The following is a 14,876-nucleotide window of genomic DNA, read 5'->3' as shown; positions in this document are numbered from 1 at the left end:
AGTGGCAAACTCCAAACAGGCCTGTGCTTTCTTGACCAGGGGAACCTTGCAGGCACTGCAGGATTTCAGTCCTTCACGGGGTAGTGTGTTACCAAATGTTTTCTTGGTGAATATGGTACCAGCTGCCTTGAGATCATTGACAAGTTCCTCCTGAATAGTTCTGGGCTGGTTCCACACTGCTCTTATTACCTCATTATCATGAGATCTTACATGGAGCTCAAGACCGATGGAGATTAACAGTTATTTTATGGTTCTTCCACTGGCGAATAATGGCACCAACTGTTGTCACCTTCTCACCCAGCTGCTTGGCGATGGTCTTGTAGCCCATTCCAGCCTTGTGTAGGTCCACATTCTTGTCACTGACATCCTTGGAAAGTGCTTTGGGCTTGGACATGGTGCAGAGTTTAGAATCTGAATAGATACCTGCGTAAAATACACCTGTGAGCCAGCAATCTTGCTGATTGATATTGAGGATCAACTACCTATTTCCTTCATGAAAATGCGAAGAAGTTTGTAACTTTTTTGAAATGCATTTTTCTGGATTTTTTGTCTTTGTTCTGTGTCTCACTGTTCAGATAAACCTACCATTGAAATTATAGACTGATCATTTTGTTGTTAGTTAGGGCAGACTTAACAAATCAGCAGGGTTTAAAATAAATCTGGCGGGGGGCTAAAGACATCCACTTTCAGTAACTAATAAGATGTAACTGGAACATGTGTTTGATTTTCACATTCAGAATCAGCACTACATTGTGAGGCTTTCATCATTAATTCCAAGCAGTAAGCTGTCACTGGCTCAGCAGTCTCTATCGTGTTAAATTTTACGTGATCCAGCCAAATGAAAATGGAATTATGTCTTCATTGAGCACCAGCGGTATACTGGCTCCCTTGAGCCTTATATCTGCAGGACAATTCACTTTGCTTCCTTTGACTCCCTCAAGCGTGACAGCTGTGCACAAATCAAAAGGCATCTAAAAACATGTGAATGAAAGGACAGGGTTCACCTCTCAAATGTTCAAGCCTTGACCCAGGGCTGGGTCTGTTTCTTTAACCTTTACATTGCTCTATTTGCATCCTATTGGCTGCTGCAATGCAAACTGTAATTATGTTTTCCCACAAGGTTCATTAAAGTTTCATCACATCACTTCACGTTGTCTTATCTTTACGAGAGGATTAGCACAACTTCATAGGCACAGCAAGCCATTTAAAAGTGTTGTCATTTTTTGGCTGTGGATTGTGCAGTGAGAGGAGTATTTTTTTTCTCCTTTCACTTGAGTGATGGGGCCAGGTTTCATCACGATACATGAATAAATCGCCACAAAGTTCATGAATAATGGATGCTAATAATCTGCAGGTCTGCGGTTTTGAACTATCCTTTTAATCACAACCTCACCGTAAGGCTGCAATTCATGTAGAAAGTCCCAGTGAGATGATGAAATAGTCCAAATTGTTAGAAATGGCTGTCATCTCTATCGAAATATGATATTTCTCCTAATTACAAAGGGGTAGAAAACCCTTTGGAAGTGAACCTGAGAACCACAGACATGAATAAGGAACTTGCAGCAATCAGCAACAACAGGATTTGCAACAATTTGCAACACTCAAAAAAAGCAACAGATTTTGTTATTTCAGTTGATTACTTGATTACTTGAATTTGATGAGTGGATTTTCACAAATCAATAAAAAATAATAATTTTCCATCAACCAAGAGGACATCTTCAAATGACTTGTGTTACACACTAGTCCAATTCCTCACCCAGTCACTTTGCATTAGGGCTAAACAGCAAACATCCAGTAAATGGACCCTGACTTAAGATTGTTTTTTCTTTTCCAAAGCCTGTTTCATGGTCACGAATGAGCTTTTAGTAATGGTTTGCCAGATCTGCTTGATGAATGACTTACCGCATTCACTGAGCATTAAATTAGTTAATTAACGTCTACTGCTCATCAATTACTGGACTAATCTTTCCTGCACTAACATAAGCTCCTCTACTTACTGGGTGCAACCTGTAGTTCCTAGTTCCCATTTTTCTGTTTAGCCACATATATGAAAAACCAGCAGCCCTCATGTAAAGGTCTTCAATAAGTGGGTCTCTGTTATGTTTGTATCATTCACTAAAATAGCACAATTCACATCCTGCCATGTTCACGTAGCTTTATTGAGGAGTGCTCGCACTGCATGCAAACAACACTCCATCTCTGCTTGTGATTGCAATGCTCTGAAAACCTGAAGGCATCATGGGAAGCACACCAACAACATCCGTTTTGATGCACTATAAATAAATCAATATTGAGCGCACAGCTACACATATAATAGAATATCTATAGCAACTGAAAAAAAAGTAAGTTTACCTCCAGTAACATTCATCTCGTGTCCTGTTTTCTGACAAATACCCACAAAATGCAAAAGAGACTCTATGACCACACCTGTAGAATTACACAATTACACAATTAGTTTTTATATTTTGGTTTAATTTCTGTGTTATAAACATGTAACATCACAGTTACCTTCAATACCTATCATAGCTAGAACAACAGAATGACGGACAGAACGTGTTTCTACCAGTTTTCTCAAATTTTCAGAGCATTTCAGTGCATTTTGTGGAAGAACTATCTTATTGAACTCCAGTGCATATTCCATGGGAACAGTCACTGACTGCACTAATTAATTAAGTCATTAAGTAATGTGTCATTAGGTTGTAGGGAAAAATAAAAACTAGCAAGCAAACCCAAGGGTTCAAAATTAGTTTTGGTGAGCAGACACTAATAAAAACCCAATAATACTTCTTTAACATTCCTACGAAGGATCTGATCACAGTGTATCTGGTATCTGACTGAGGACATACATATATCTATAGGTTGCCAGTTGACGTCTTGGTCCCTCTCTCTTCTCTCCTCACTGCCATCAACTTTTTCTTTCTGTAGCTTTTGCAGTTTTGTTTGTTAATTATGAGTTGAGTTGGGAGACTCTGCCAGTCCTGTTTTCAGTTTTGGTTCTATTAGTTTAGCTCACTAATATTGATTCAGGGAAAAGCCAGAATCTGGTGGCCTTTCATGTGGTTTGTTAATTGTCTTCTTCCTCTTTTCTTTGTTGTAGCGAGGGCTCTCATCTCATTATTTCGCTGTGTTCTTTATAAGTAACTGTACTTTCATTATACAAAGTTTGTTGAACTGCAGCAGCATGGTGGCGTCTCAAGTGTTGGGTTCCCTTTTAGCCAACATTATGAAATCATAAGGGTGCGCTCTGTGCTCACTGTAACATTAGAGAAACTGAAGAGGATTCTTGGCCCTGTCATTTTGCATTTAGTTCCTTTACATTCATGCAGTACAAACAAAATCTGTTCGACCCATCCGATTTGATCATTTTGGCAGGAAGTCAGATACAACCAAATCAGTCCATGTAACCTTAGCCTCGAATGAAGAGCCTTTCTGCATTCTTTGCTGTTATTTCACATTTATAGTGTTCCTACACTAAAGACTGCATGAAAAACAAACTGACTGAATTCATGTAAGAAAAGGCTGTTTTGAAATTGATCCATGTTGGTCTGATAGGCTTTCCAGGCACAAGACCCTATTGGTTATCACATAATAATAATAATAATAATGGATTGGATTTATATAGCGCTCTTCTAGGCACCCAAAGCACTTTACAATGCCACTATTCATTCACTCTCTGGTGGAGGCAAGCTACAGTTGTAGCCACAGCTGCCCTGGGGCAGACTGACAGAAGCGAGGCTGCCATATCGCGCCATCGGCCCCTCTGGCCAGGACCAGTAGGCAAGTAGGGTAAAGTGTCTTGCCCAAGGACACAACGACCAGGACAGAGAGCCCAGGGATCGAACCGGCGACCTTCCGGTTACAGATGCGATTCCCAACCCCCTGAGCCACGGTTGCCCCACATATAAACTTCCTTTTCCTTATAACCAAAAGTGGCCGTGTTTTGGCGTCATTTCGCTGTTAACTAGTAAACACTCCACACTGTGAATAAACTACTACAAGCAGACTTGGCGTTTATGCTTTAGAGTGCTTCCTTCTAATGCCTCGTTTATTGTGTCCACACAGCCAGTAGGTCAGCATCTTACATCACTGACTTCCTGTCTCTTTAATCTGCCACCTTGAAATTGCAAAGGTTGCTTCAAAGGGTTGACAGCCTGTCTCGTATCCAAAAAGATTCACTAAAGAGATAGGGATCAGGGCAGGGTGTCACACTCCACGCTTCTCTTTACCGACAGAAGAAAATCACTGAATCCCCAGGACTGATTTCACCCAATGACAAGTATGTAATTCTCTTTTCGACTTGTCTGAAATGATAAAAATGGATCCCTGCATTTTGGTGCACATTATCTGGTGGATGGGTTTTAGCTTTACACAAGCCTGACTGATTTCATATTTAACCTCTGCACTACACATTACCACACTGCGATGCTTAGCTTTAAAAAAGTGGTAGCAGATGAATCCTTTCACAGTAATTTAGCTCAATGTGCAGAAATCAGTCGACGTGTTGCATTTTACCACTGTAATGAGGTGAGTTACTGTAGCTGTCAGCACAATTCAACTCAATTAGTCTTTCCACTATGGCTCCCCATGAGAGAGGAATATTGATCCTACATTACTTAGATTTTTTTTTCAGAAGTTGGAAGGAGCTTGTTTGTACTGCAAGAACAAACTCAGCATGTATTCAATTACCCACAATGCTCTCTGTCTCTGATATTTTCATTTGCTTCTGATGCCACTGATTCCTTTTTTCATCACTAACATGTTTTATTGCCATTAATTGAATGTTTTTGCTTAGAATCATCCAAGCAAACCAACCCACAGATGAAATATTCATTACAGCGGAATATGTAAAGTGTGAGAAAAACTTAATGGAAACAGCACATCCATAGTAGTATGTGTGTATTTAAAGAAAAGCCGCTAACAGGCAGACAAATGTTGAGTACTACACAGTAGCCAATGATGAATGAACTCTTTATTAAATTTCTTTTTTTTTTTTAAATGAGACTTTGGAGGTTTGACATTTTCAGCTAATGTTCAGTGGCTAGCTAGCTTATTAGAAAGGTCACTGTGGTACTGGGTGGGTTGCTTGTTCTGGCTAGTGAAAAGCAGCCAAAGTCCTTGTTAGTTTGCTCATCTAACTGCTCAAAAAATGAGAATAAGTTTATTTCCTCATACTTTACATTTGAGACCTACTTGCTTCATATAGCTTTCTTTGATTGATTAACATTTCTTGAGTTAAAAAAGTGTTTCCATATAAGCTAGTTTTTTTTTTTGTCTCTTCTTGTAAATAGGCTCTTAAAAACTAATTTGTGTGGTGCTATATGAATACGTGTTTCTTTGTGCTCTGGGTGAATGTAAAGCCCTGTCCACAGAACCGCTCATCAGGCATCACTGTATCTAGCACATGGCTGGTCGCTAGGCAACATTCCAAGATCCTGTTGGCTAGTCAACAGTCTAATGTATTTACCAACCATATATCAATGAATGGTATGTTTCATTCTCTTCAGTGACTTGTATGCATGTCAATTAATTGCATAAAACCTCATATAAGTTTTAAGGCACAGTAAATCATTTTTGAGGCTATTTAATAGAAAAAAATTGTTGTACTCAAATATACATTGTTTACTGTGTAACTACAAATTAATGTATTCTCATAATCTTTTTTATGTATGTGGCTAGAGACCGACCACATATGTAGTACGTCTTATAAGTTACTTTTAGTTTAAATTTAAAGATTGCAAATAGCTTTTTAAAACTATATATGACTATTTACATTGTACAAGTTACTTATAAACTTGGACTTATTCCATTACAAATACATATGAGCAGGCTGTTCATGGAAGCCACCATGTTGCCGCGTTGGACCGTGGCCAAGCTGGGCGTTGCCTTCTGCCTAATCACATTTTATGTAAGTGGTTAGAGTCGGCCACATATGTAGTACACCTTAGGAGATTATTTTAATTCAAAGATTTGAATTTCACAAGTAGCTCTTGCAAGCTAAATATGACGATTTAACATTCCTGCATTTATTTTAATTGTCTCTTTGTGGTTATGTCTTTCCCTTCCTTTTGCAATTGCTTATCATCAGCAGATTAGACATGCAACCCTCCCGTTGTTAAGTGTTAGGCTGAGTGCCCTGAAAATCACACATTCCCTCTGATAAACAGCTTGATAACATTCTTACATTGTAGGAGAATTTAAGTGTCTGTGTAAAAAAATATTACATCCACTTCAAAGAAAATGTTACTAATGCCAGCTAACAATGCTCAACAGCAGCTAACAGAGCTAAAAAACAAACAAACAAACAAACAGCTGCAACCCCAGTATCACTGTCATCAGTCAGAAGTGAGCACATTGACTCATATCGGACTCCTTTCACAAAAATGTACAGCTTTCTCTATAGTAAATAGATGTGGCACTCGGGATACGGATGCTGCAGTCATATTGACAGCTGAGGTAAACAGCAGACTTACAGTCTGAACTCACTACAGATGAACAGTGACCAGAGATGTTTTTCCTTCAGCAGCCACCGTAGCTGGGATTATGAACTTGAATTTGGAGGGGTACAAATTAAATTACCTGCAATTTGTAATCTACTGACATCTAATAGTGAGATTTTACCCAACGTTTAACTCAGGGTCTGCTCAGGATCATCCCTAATAGATATGTTGCCTGTCATCACTAAAGGTTTGTGTTTGCTACAGGACTGCTAGTCTCTTTCTGTTTGAAGACCCATTACGAAAACTTGCTGATTACTATGGAGTAAAATTCCTGTCAATGAAGTGTTAACCAGTAGGGGTAAAAGTAGGGGAATTCACTGTTTGACCCCCAATTTACTGAAACTAATTCAGTGGTGTTCTCATTCGCTTCTGTGTTCTCTAATTGGAGCCAGCAACTCATAGCTATTACAAGAGCTTCCCCTTTAGGGATTTCTGTGTTGAATTAAACATTCAGTCAAGGCGTTTGCAACTGAAATTCTATAAATCACGCTGTAAACTGAGCCAGCAGCGAGGCACCAGGAGACACGATGCAGCCCAACTACTAATTGGGACCTAAAGTTCACCAAGTAAGAATCAATCAAATATTAAAGCTCATATTTTAGATTCAATAAACTTCTTTTTTCATGTGCCACAACTGTAAACAGGTCTTTCTTGTGTCTCTAAGACCACTCTGGTGAATCGCATGACAAAGGATTAACTGAGAATGACATTAACCACCCATTACAGTGGGGCAAAAAAGTATTTAGTCAGCCACCGGTTGTGCAAGTTCCCCCACCTAAAATGATGACAGAGGTCAGTAATTTGCACCAGAGGTACACTTCAACTGTGAGAGACAGAATGTGAAAAAAAAATCCATGAATTCACATGGTAGGATTTGTAAAGAATTTATTCGTAAATCAGGGTGGAAAATAAGTATTTGGTCAATAACAAAAATACAACTCAATACTTTGTAACATAACCTTTGTTGGCAATAACAGAGGTCAAACGTTTACTATAGGTCTTTACCAGGTTTGCACACACAGTAGCTGGTATTTTGGCCCATTCCTCCATGCAGATCCTCTCGAGAGCAGTGATGTTTTGGGGCTGTCGCCGAGCAACACGGACTTTCAACTCCCGCCACAGATTTTCTATGGGGTTGAGGTCTGGAGACTGGCTAGGCCACTCCAGGACTTTCAAATGCTTCTTACGGAGCCACTCCTTTGTTGCCCGGGCGGTGTGTTTTGGATCATTGTCATGTTGGAAGACCCAGCCTCGTTTCATCTTCAAAGTTCTCACTGATGGAAGGAGGTTTTGGCTCAAAATTTCACGATACATGGCCCCATTCATTCTGTCCTTAACACGGATCAGTCGTCCTGTCCCCTTGGCAGAAAAACAGCCCCATAGCATGATGTTTCCACCCCCATGCTTCACAGTAGGTATGGTGTTCTTGGGATGCAACTCAGTATTCTTCTTCCTCCAAACACGACGAGTTGAGTTTATACCAAAAAGTTCTACTTTGGTTTCATCTGACCACATGACATTCTCCCAATCCTCTGCTGTATCATCCATGTGCTCTCTGGCAAACTTCAGACGGGCCTGGACATGCACTGGCTTCAGCAGCGGAACACGTCTGGCACTGCGGGATTTGATTCCCTGCCGTTGTAGTGTGTTACTGATGGTGACCTTTGTTGCTTTGGTCCCAGCTCTCTGCAGGTCATTCACCACGTCCCCCCGTGTGGTTCTGGGATCTTTGCTCACCGTTCTCATGATCATTTTGACCCCACGGGATGAGATCTTGCGTGGAGCCACAGATCGAGGGAGATTATCAGTGGTCTTGTATGTCTTCCATTTTCTGATGATTGCTCCCACAGTTGATTTTTTCACACCAAGCTGCTTGCCTATTGTAGATTCACTCTTCCCAGTCTGGTGCAGGTCTACAATACTTTTCCTGGTGTCCTTCGAAAGCTCTTTGGTCTTGGCCATGGCGGAGTTTGGAGTCTGACTGTTTGAGGCTGTGGACAGGTGTCTTTTATACAGATGATGAGTTCAAACAGGTGCCATTCATACAGGTAACGAGTGGGGGACAGAAAAGCTTCTTACAGAAGACGTTACAGGTCTGTGAGAGCCAGAGATTTTCCTTGTTTGAGGTGACCAAATACTTATTTTCCACCCTAATTTACGAATAAATTCTTTACAAATCCTACCATGTGAATTCATGGATTTTTTTTTCACATTCTGTCTCTCACAGTTGAAGTGTACCTCTGGTGCAAATTACTGACCTCTGTCATCATTTTAAGTGGGGGAACTTGCACAATCGGTGGCTGACTAAATACTTTTTTGCCCCACTGTATATGCACTGAGCCTAACCGATATTGGGTAACCTTATATGACTGTGGCTTGGGCTTCATTCCATTCTTCCGCTGTCGTGAGTTAATAAAGCCAGAGTGCAGACAGAGAACATTACAGATCAATACAGCTATTCCAAGGATTTGAAACCATGCTCCTGTTTGATGTGATCTTCATTAGTGTGCTCATACTCTCCTGGTGTCACTATACACCCTGTAGATCTGTGATATACAGATGAGGACAAAATTATTAGCCCCCCTTAAAAATTTCATATTTTTTTAAGCATTTTCCAAATTCTTTTAAATAGAGAAGGGGATTTCTGGATCCTCACATTATTACATTCTGTGCAAAAAAACAAAATTGTTTCACAAAAACCAAAACACTCATGATTAGCCCCCTTGATGCTAACAGTATATCCTTTACTGGATAACAGTCTGCAGACACTTGTTGTTGTTTTCAACAAGTCTCACACATGTCTCCTGAATAATCCCAGTCCAGTCTTCTAGGGTGAGTCTCTCAGACTCCTCCAGACTTGATGGTCTTCCTGCATGGACCTTAGTTTCCAGTTCATCCCAAAGATTTTCAAAGGGATTAAAGCCAGAGCATTTTGCAGGCCAGTTTTGGAAGTAGTTCTCCAGAAGCAATGTATGTTTTGGGTTGTTGTCATGTTGGAAGACAAAGCGATGACTCAGAATCAGTTTTGCTACAGACTGCTGGAGGTTTTCTTTAAAAAAATTCACTTATCCTTCTTTTCTCATGATTCCTTCCACCTTGACAAGATTCCTAGTTCCAGAAACACTGAAGCATCCTCACAGCATAGTGCTCACACCGCCGTGTTTCACTGCAGGGACAGTTCTTCATGTTGCATTCCCCTTCTTTCTTCAAACATAAGCAGCATTTCTACGGCCAAAGAGCTCTAGTTTCATCTTATGTGACCAAAGGACACACTTTCAGTATACATAATTTTACTCCAGGTTGTTCTTAGCGGTTTGAAGATGTCTCTTCTACAGAAGTAGAGATTGTCTTGGTCTGTAGCCTTGCAATCCAATCCTGTGCAGGATTCTAGTGATTGCCTTATTTGGCTAAGTCACTCACTAGTGTCTTGGCAGTTTTTCTGGGGTCTTTATACCCATCTCTCACTAGTTTCTTTTTGCCAGGCTTGTTCTAAACTTTGTGACCCTCTTTGAATTTCTTCATACTTCTCACTCCAGGTCTTGACACTCAGAAATGCTCTGATAACTTTGTATATCTGTCTCCAGCTTTCTTTCTGGCATTATGCTTTCTCAAGTGACAACTCAAATCCTTGCTGAGTTTTTGTACTATGTGTAAATGAGAAGAAAAACCTCTGTTTTAACTTGATTTTACAAGCTTTGAGCGTTGAGTTAAAGCACATCATTGCACAGCGGTGGTTTTTGTTATGGCTCAATAAAAGGGGGCTAATGATTCTTGCTTTTTCTAAAATAATGCTGTTCTTGTGTGCAAACAGAAAATTCTAATGGAAGCTAGTATGTTTAAAAATGCTATATTAAAAATCCCTCACTCTGCAGAAAAAAGCACTTGAGAATTTTTTGACAGCAGCTTTAATTCATATGTGGCCTGATAACTTTGTTCTCATCTGTATGTGCTGTTTTAATGGAGTAACCTGATGAGAGGGCAAAGGCAGGAACTGTTTACTAAGAGACCAGGATTTTATCAAGATGCAGCTTCTCATTATCAGGATGATTCAAATCTTTATACTCACAGTGCATGCATGCAATTTGTTTCACCTCAACAGGCTGCTTCAAAATGTTCCAATTATTAGCTCTGATTACTGTGATCGCGTTATGACAGACAACACCACTATGTAAACACCCCAAGGGGACAAGATTCTAATTTCTTCCACAAGACACAACATTGTAGAAATGGGTACAATGTTAGAGACTCCCAGCTCTTTTACTGTGTATACTGTGCACAGCTGACTCTGCAGCAGCACGTCTCTTGTCTCACTCTCCGGTTTTTCCACTTTTGCTCAGTGCCCAAGGCGACTTGTTGGATTCCTTCTAAAAACAAGTGTTCATTTAATGCTCATGAGATCCACTTCAAGATAACTCATCGCAAGACAGGGTGAGCTCAGCAGAGTGCCACTTTGAATCATCTGGAGAGCGGAGAGTGTCTAAGCATAGCCAAGGTGCAGCTACAGATATCCCACGTAAGCAGCACCGTGTCTGAACTGAACTGCTCTCAGGAGTCCAGAAGGATTATTTTGAAATGATGCATGTCAGATGTTGTTTTAGTTCTGTGCAGTCGGTGTTTTACAGCTGCTCTATCTGTTAAACAACTCTTCAGACAAGCGGTAAAAACATGTCAGTCATCTGCAGAATGTAAATTTAAAAGAAAACCATACAAAGAAATCAAAATCAGAAAGAAAAAGGTGCAAGTGAATGAAAGCAATGTATTCTTCCCACTGACCTCAGTGTGGACATCCTGAATTTCTTTCTTTTTCTTTAAAATCAGGTATAGCATAAGTCCTTCACATCCTGCCGGTTACTTAAATAGAGTAGGCTGGTTAAGATATATTAACCTACTCACAGTTTCTGTTCAACTGTCGCTTTGCAACCCATCTCGACCTGAGGGCCTCCTTCTTTGCTGCCTTTGACACAATCACTGTCACATCTCTTGTCACTAACGCCTGCTCTGTTCTGTGTTCCAGCTTTTCTGTTGCACTCGCTGACTTATGCACATCCACATGCATGTCTAATCCAGGACAGAGGCACATAAATGACTGCAGATAACAACAGAAGTCTTCTTTTGAGCTGCCCTGACTGAAATCTGTTGGTTCTTCTGTAGTTAAAAAAGAACAAAACATTACATACACCTTCTAAGTACCTTTCAAGATGTTTAGTTTAATAATGAGATCCCTGCAAAGCTTACGCCATGTAATTTCTAAAAATACATTCATCGTATATTCATGTTCAGACCTGCCTGAGTGAGTGTGGAATCTACTGTACGCCAGTTTTTTAGAACAGCAGCATGCTCCCATTCCTTTCACGTTGTACAGTAGTTTGTGTCACGTCTCTCTTTTTGCTCATGCTTTAAACTTCCATTCCAGCCCAGAGAGATAAACCTCACGACTTGAAGACTTCTATAGTAACTAAGAGAAAAGGAAATGCTTAACAGCGCAGGCTGCAGTTGTGATATAAAGCTGAATACAGCACCCTGTAATTGTTAGAAATACAGCTATAAACCACCCACCCATCACTTCTGACTGTTCATTAGACAAAAGAATTTATTTAAAGATCCCATTCTGGGCTACAGAAAGCTGTGACTGGGATCTGTCACTATACAATGATGTCTTATAGGAGAAACAAGTGGGAGAGGAAATGATCTGCTCATTATTCTGTAGTGAAAACATAGATTTCAGGAGTTCAGGAGGGATGCCAGGGACAAAAAACACAACTGTCAGCACAGTGACTGCAGATTTCTGTGTTTTCTTTTACATAAATAACATTAATAACAAAGTAAACAAAAGATAAATGAAGCATTCAAATTAGTCAAAACTCTCCATAAAGTTTCCAGGGTGAGCATTCCTCACTTAATGCCCAACCTCCAAATGTGCAAACAAAACCTTCACCCATGGCTGAAGACAGTTGCTAATTAATATGAATCTACAGCTACACTGTATAAACTAATGCGGCTTTATTTGAAATGTTCTCCCATTTTTGAGTTGATGAAACTGATTGTTGCTAAATAACTGAAGCTACTTTGTAGAGTAAATGAAACCGACTTCAGTGTGTGAGAATATATTTGCACTGTGTTCATCTACTGTAATAACTTTTTAAATGAATTTCACCTAAACTACTTTTGATGTGGAATTTAACCTTAAATTTAACACTTTATGTTGAAAGCTACCATCAAGGTCCATTTATAATATTAAATTGATTTCTTTGTTTCTCCCCAACATCAAAACAAACCATTTCTGTTCCTTTTGCATCAGGAATTCAAGTGACGGGGTGGGGCTTTAATTTACTGCCCCAGCTGTGGATATCTGAGAGTAACAATACACATTCATATCCATCACTGTCTTATGGCCTGAGGAGACCCTGAAGGATGAAGATGAATAAAAAAAAGTTTATGTGCCAGCCAGCCATGTGAGGTGGACGTAGCAATGTGACCACAATTCTCACAGTGTTAGATTGCTCTCTGGGTAGATCACCCCACTGATGTTGATGCCTGCCTCACATATAAGGTCAATAAAAGTAATGCAGCACACAAGGAGGAATGGCTGTGAATAATTTAGAGAGGAAAGATTTGAAATTTTCTCGATACTGCAGCAGAGGCGGGGGGTGGGAAAAAAATTAAAAAGAGCCTCTCAAACTCATTTTCCAAATCAGCCTGTGTGCTCAACTGGTGTCCTGATAGACTTATTGTGAGAGCCTTATCTTCTCTGGTGTTGGGCTTAATCTCCTGCCCACTTTGAGAGCGAGAAGAACAAACACTCGGAATTAGAGCTGCTTTTCACTCTGCACAAGGCTGCCGCTGCTGCTGCTGCTGCTCATTCTGATTGGGGCGTTATTGATGCAGAGAGAAGCAGCAGTAAATTGGAAAGCTGGGTGATTGGTTACATACAATGAGGATGAGGAGAGCTGATTTAAAAAGAAGAAGAAGAAGAAAGAAAGAAAGAAAACAACTCCTGATTGCAAATAGCTTTCTTTTAAAAATACAGATATGACACAGTGTGTGTGTGTGTGTGTGTGGGGGGGGGGGGGGGGGGGGGGGGTAATGATCTGTAGGTAAAACATCATTTGGTGTTCTACATATCTGAGTAAGGAGAGGAAATTACATGAGGTCTATTGATTGCATCTTTGTAACCAAGGAATTAGTCATTAGTCTGTTTGTAACTTGGAGGGAATCAACACTGTTAACAAGAAATGAAAGCTGTTTTGTTTTTTTTAAATCACTCACATTTAGTTTGTATGAAAAGATGAATATTGAGGAAGAACAATGTTGGCAATTTAAGCCAAATCAGACTAATAACAATAACAATAACAACAACAACAACAACAACAACAACAACAATAATAATAATAATAATAATAATAACATTAAACACAATAGGGTTTAACACCTTATCTGTTTATACAGGGGCCAGGTGTTGGTGCCATCTGTAGCAGTTTAACACCTCAGACTGGATGATTCATTTGTGGAAAACTGTGTGCTCTTACCTCTGGCTCTGGCCGGTCTGCTGGGGACGGAGCGGTTCGTGTTGCTCACGTTGTAGTCGCTAACTTCCACGCTGAGGTTCCCCCACTCCGTCACAGTCCCGTTCCCCGTCCGCAGAGCCATCCTCTCTTCGCTTCTGGTTTCACACCTGCGCTGAGTGACTGAGCCGATCAGCCCGCCACCTTTTCCTTCATAACAGCCGGAGAAGGGGCGTTTAGGAAACTTAGAGGCGGCCCAGAGTTCTGTTTGCTTTGCTTTTCCTTCTTCTTCTTCTCTTTTTAAAATCTCGAGCACGGTGGAATAAATGGAGACCAGGCGGAGTGTGACAGGGTTAACTGATGGGGAGCCGTGAGGGAAGCCCTGGGAAGCGCGCAGTACAGCGGACTGAAGCCCGACTGTGGAGGAATGAGGCTGCGCTGCTAAGGCAACTGAGGAGCTCTCACACTCTCTTCCTCTCTCTCTCTCTCTCTCTGTTCACACCACCGTCACTGCAACAGTTTAGAGAAATCTTTACACAAACAGGCTGCTGCTCATCCGTAGGTGGACTGACTTCAAGCTCGATCAGCTCCAGAGCTTCCTTTTCTAAGTGACACCGCAGCAGTGGTGGAGACACCGTTTATATGGGGGTGTCCATGCAGGGCTACGTGCTTGGGGTGACGTTGGATCTCCATCCATTTTAACAAGATTTATTAAGAATTTGTGATAAATCCACCTGACCAAACCAATCATTTTCTTTATCACTCACTAGTTCTGTGCCATACTTATTCACTTGGTATTGATCTGATGCCAAGTAAATATGAGTATCTATCGCCAATACAGATATCGATATTTTCAGCTATATAGGCAGATTATGTA

The 14,876-nt window shown here is 40.5% G+C and overlaps 1 protein-coding gene across 1 annotated transcript in view; it reads right to left on the bottom strand.

Annotated features, from left to right (window-relative positions):
- Positions 1-14,496, bottom strand: part of LOC120723503 (cholecystokinin receptor-like) — a 57,144-nt gene extending 42,648 nt beyond the window's left edge. Inside the window, exon 1 of the mRNA XM_040014983.1 lies at positions 14,024-14,496. Coding sequence (XP_039870917.1) covers positions 14,024-14,144 — 121 coding nt within the window. The 5' untranslated portion in view covers positions 14,145-14,496. The remainder of the gene's footprint in view (positions 1-14,023) is intronic.
- Between the last annotated feature and the right edge of the window lie 380 nt (positions 14,497-14,876).

The sequence above is a fragment of the Simochromis diagramma genome, unplaced genomic scaffold (genome assembly GCF_900408965.1).
Source record: "Simochromis diagramma unplaced genomic scaffold, fSimDia1.1 OVJJ01000680.1, whole genome shotgun sequence".
NCBI classification, from domain to species: domain Eukaryota; kingdom Metazoa; phylum Chordata; class Actinopteri; order Cichliformes; family Cichlidae; genus Simochromis; species Simochromis diagramma.
This window is presented reverse-complemented; position numbering and strand designations above follow the sequence as displayed.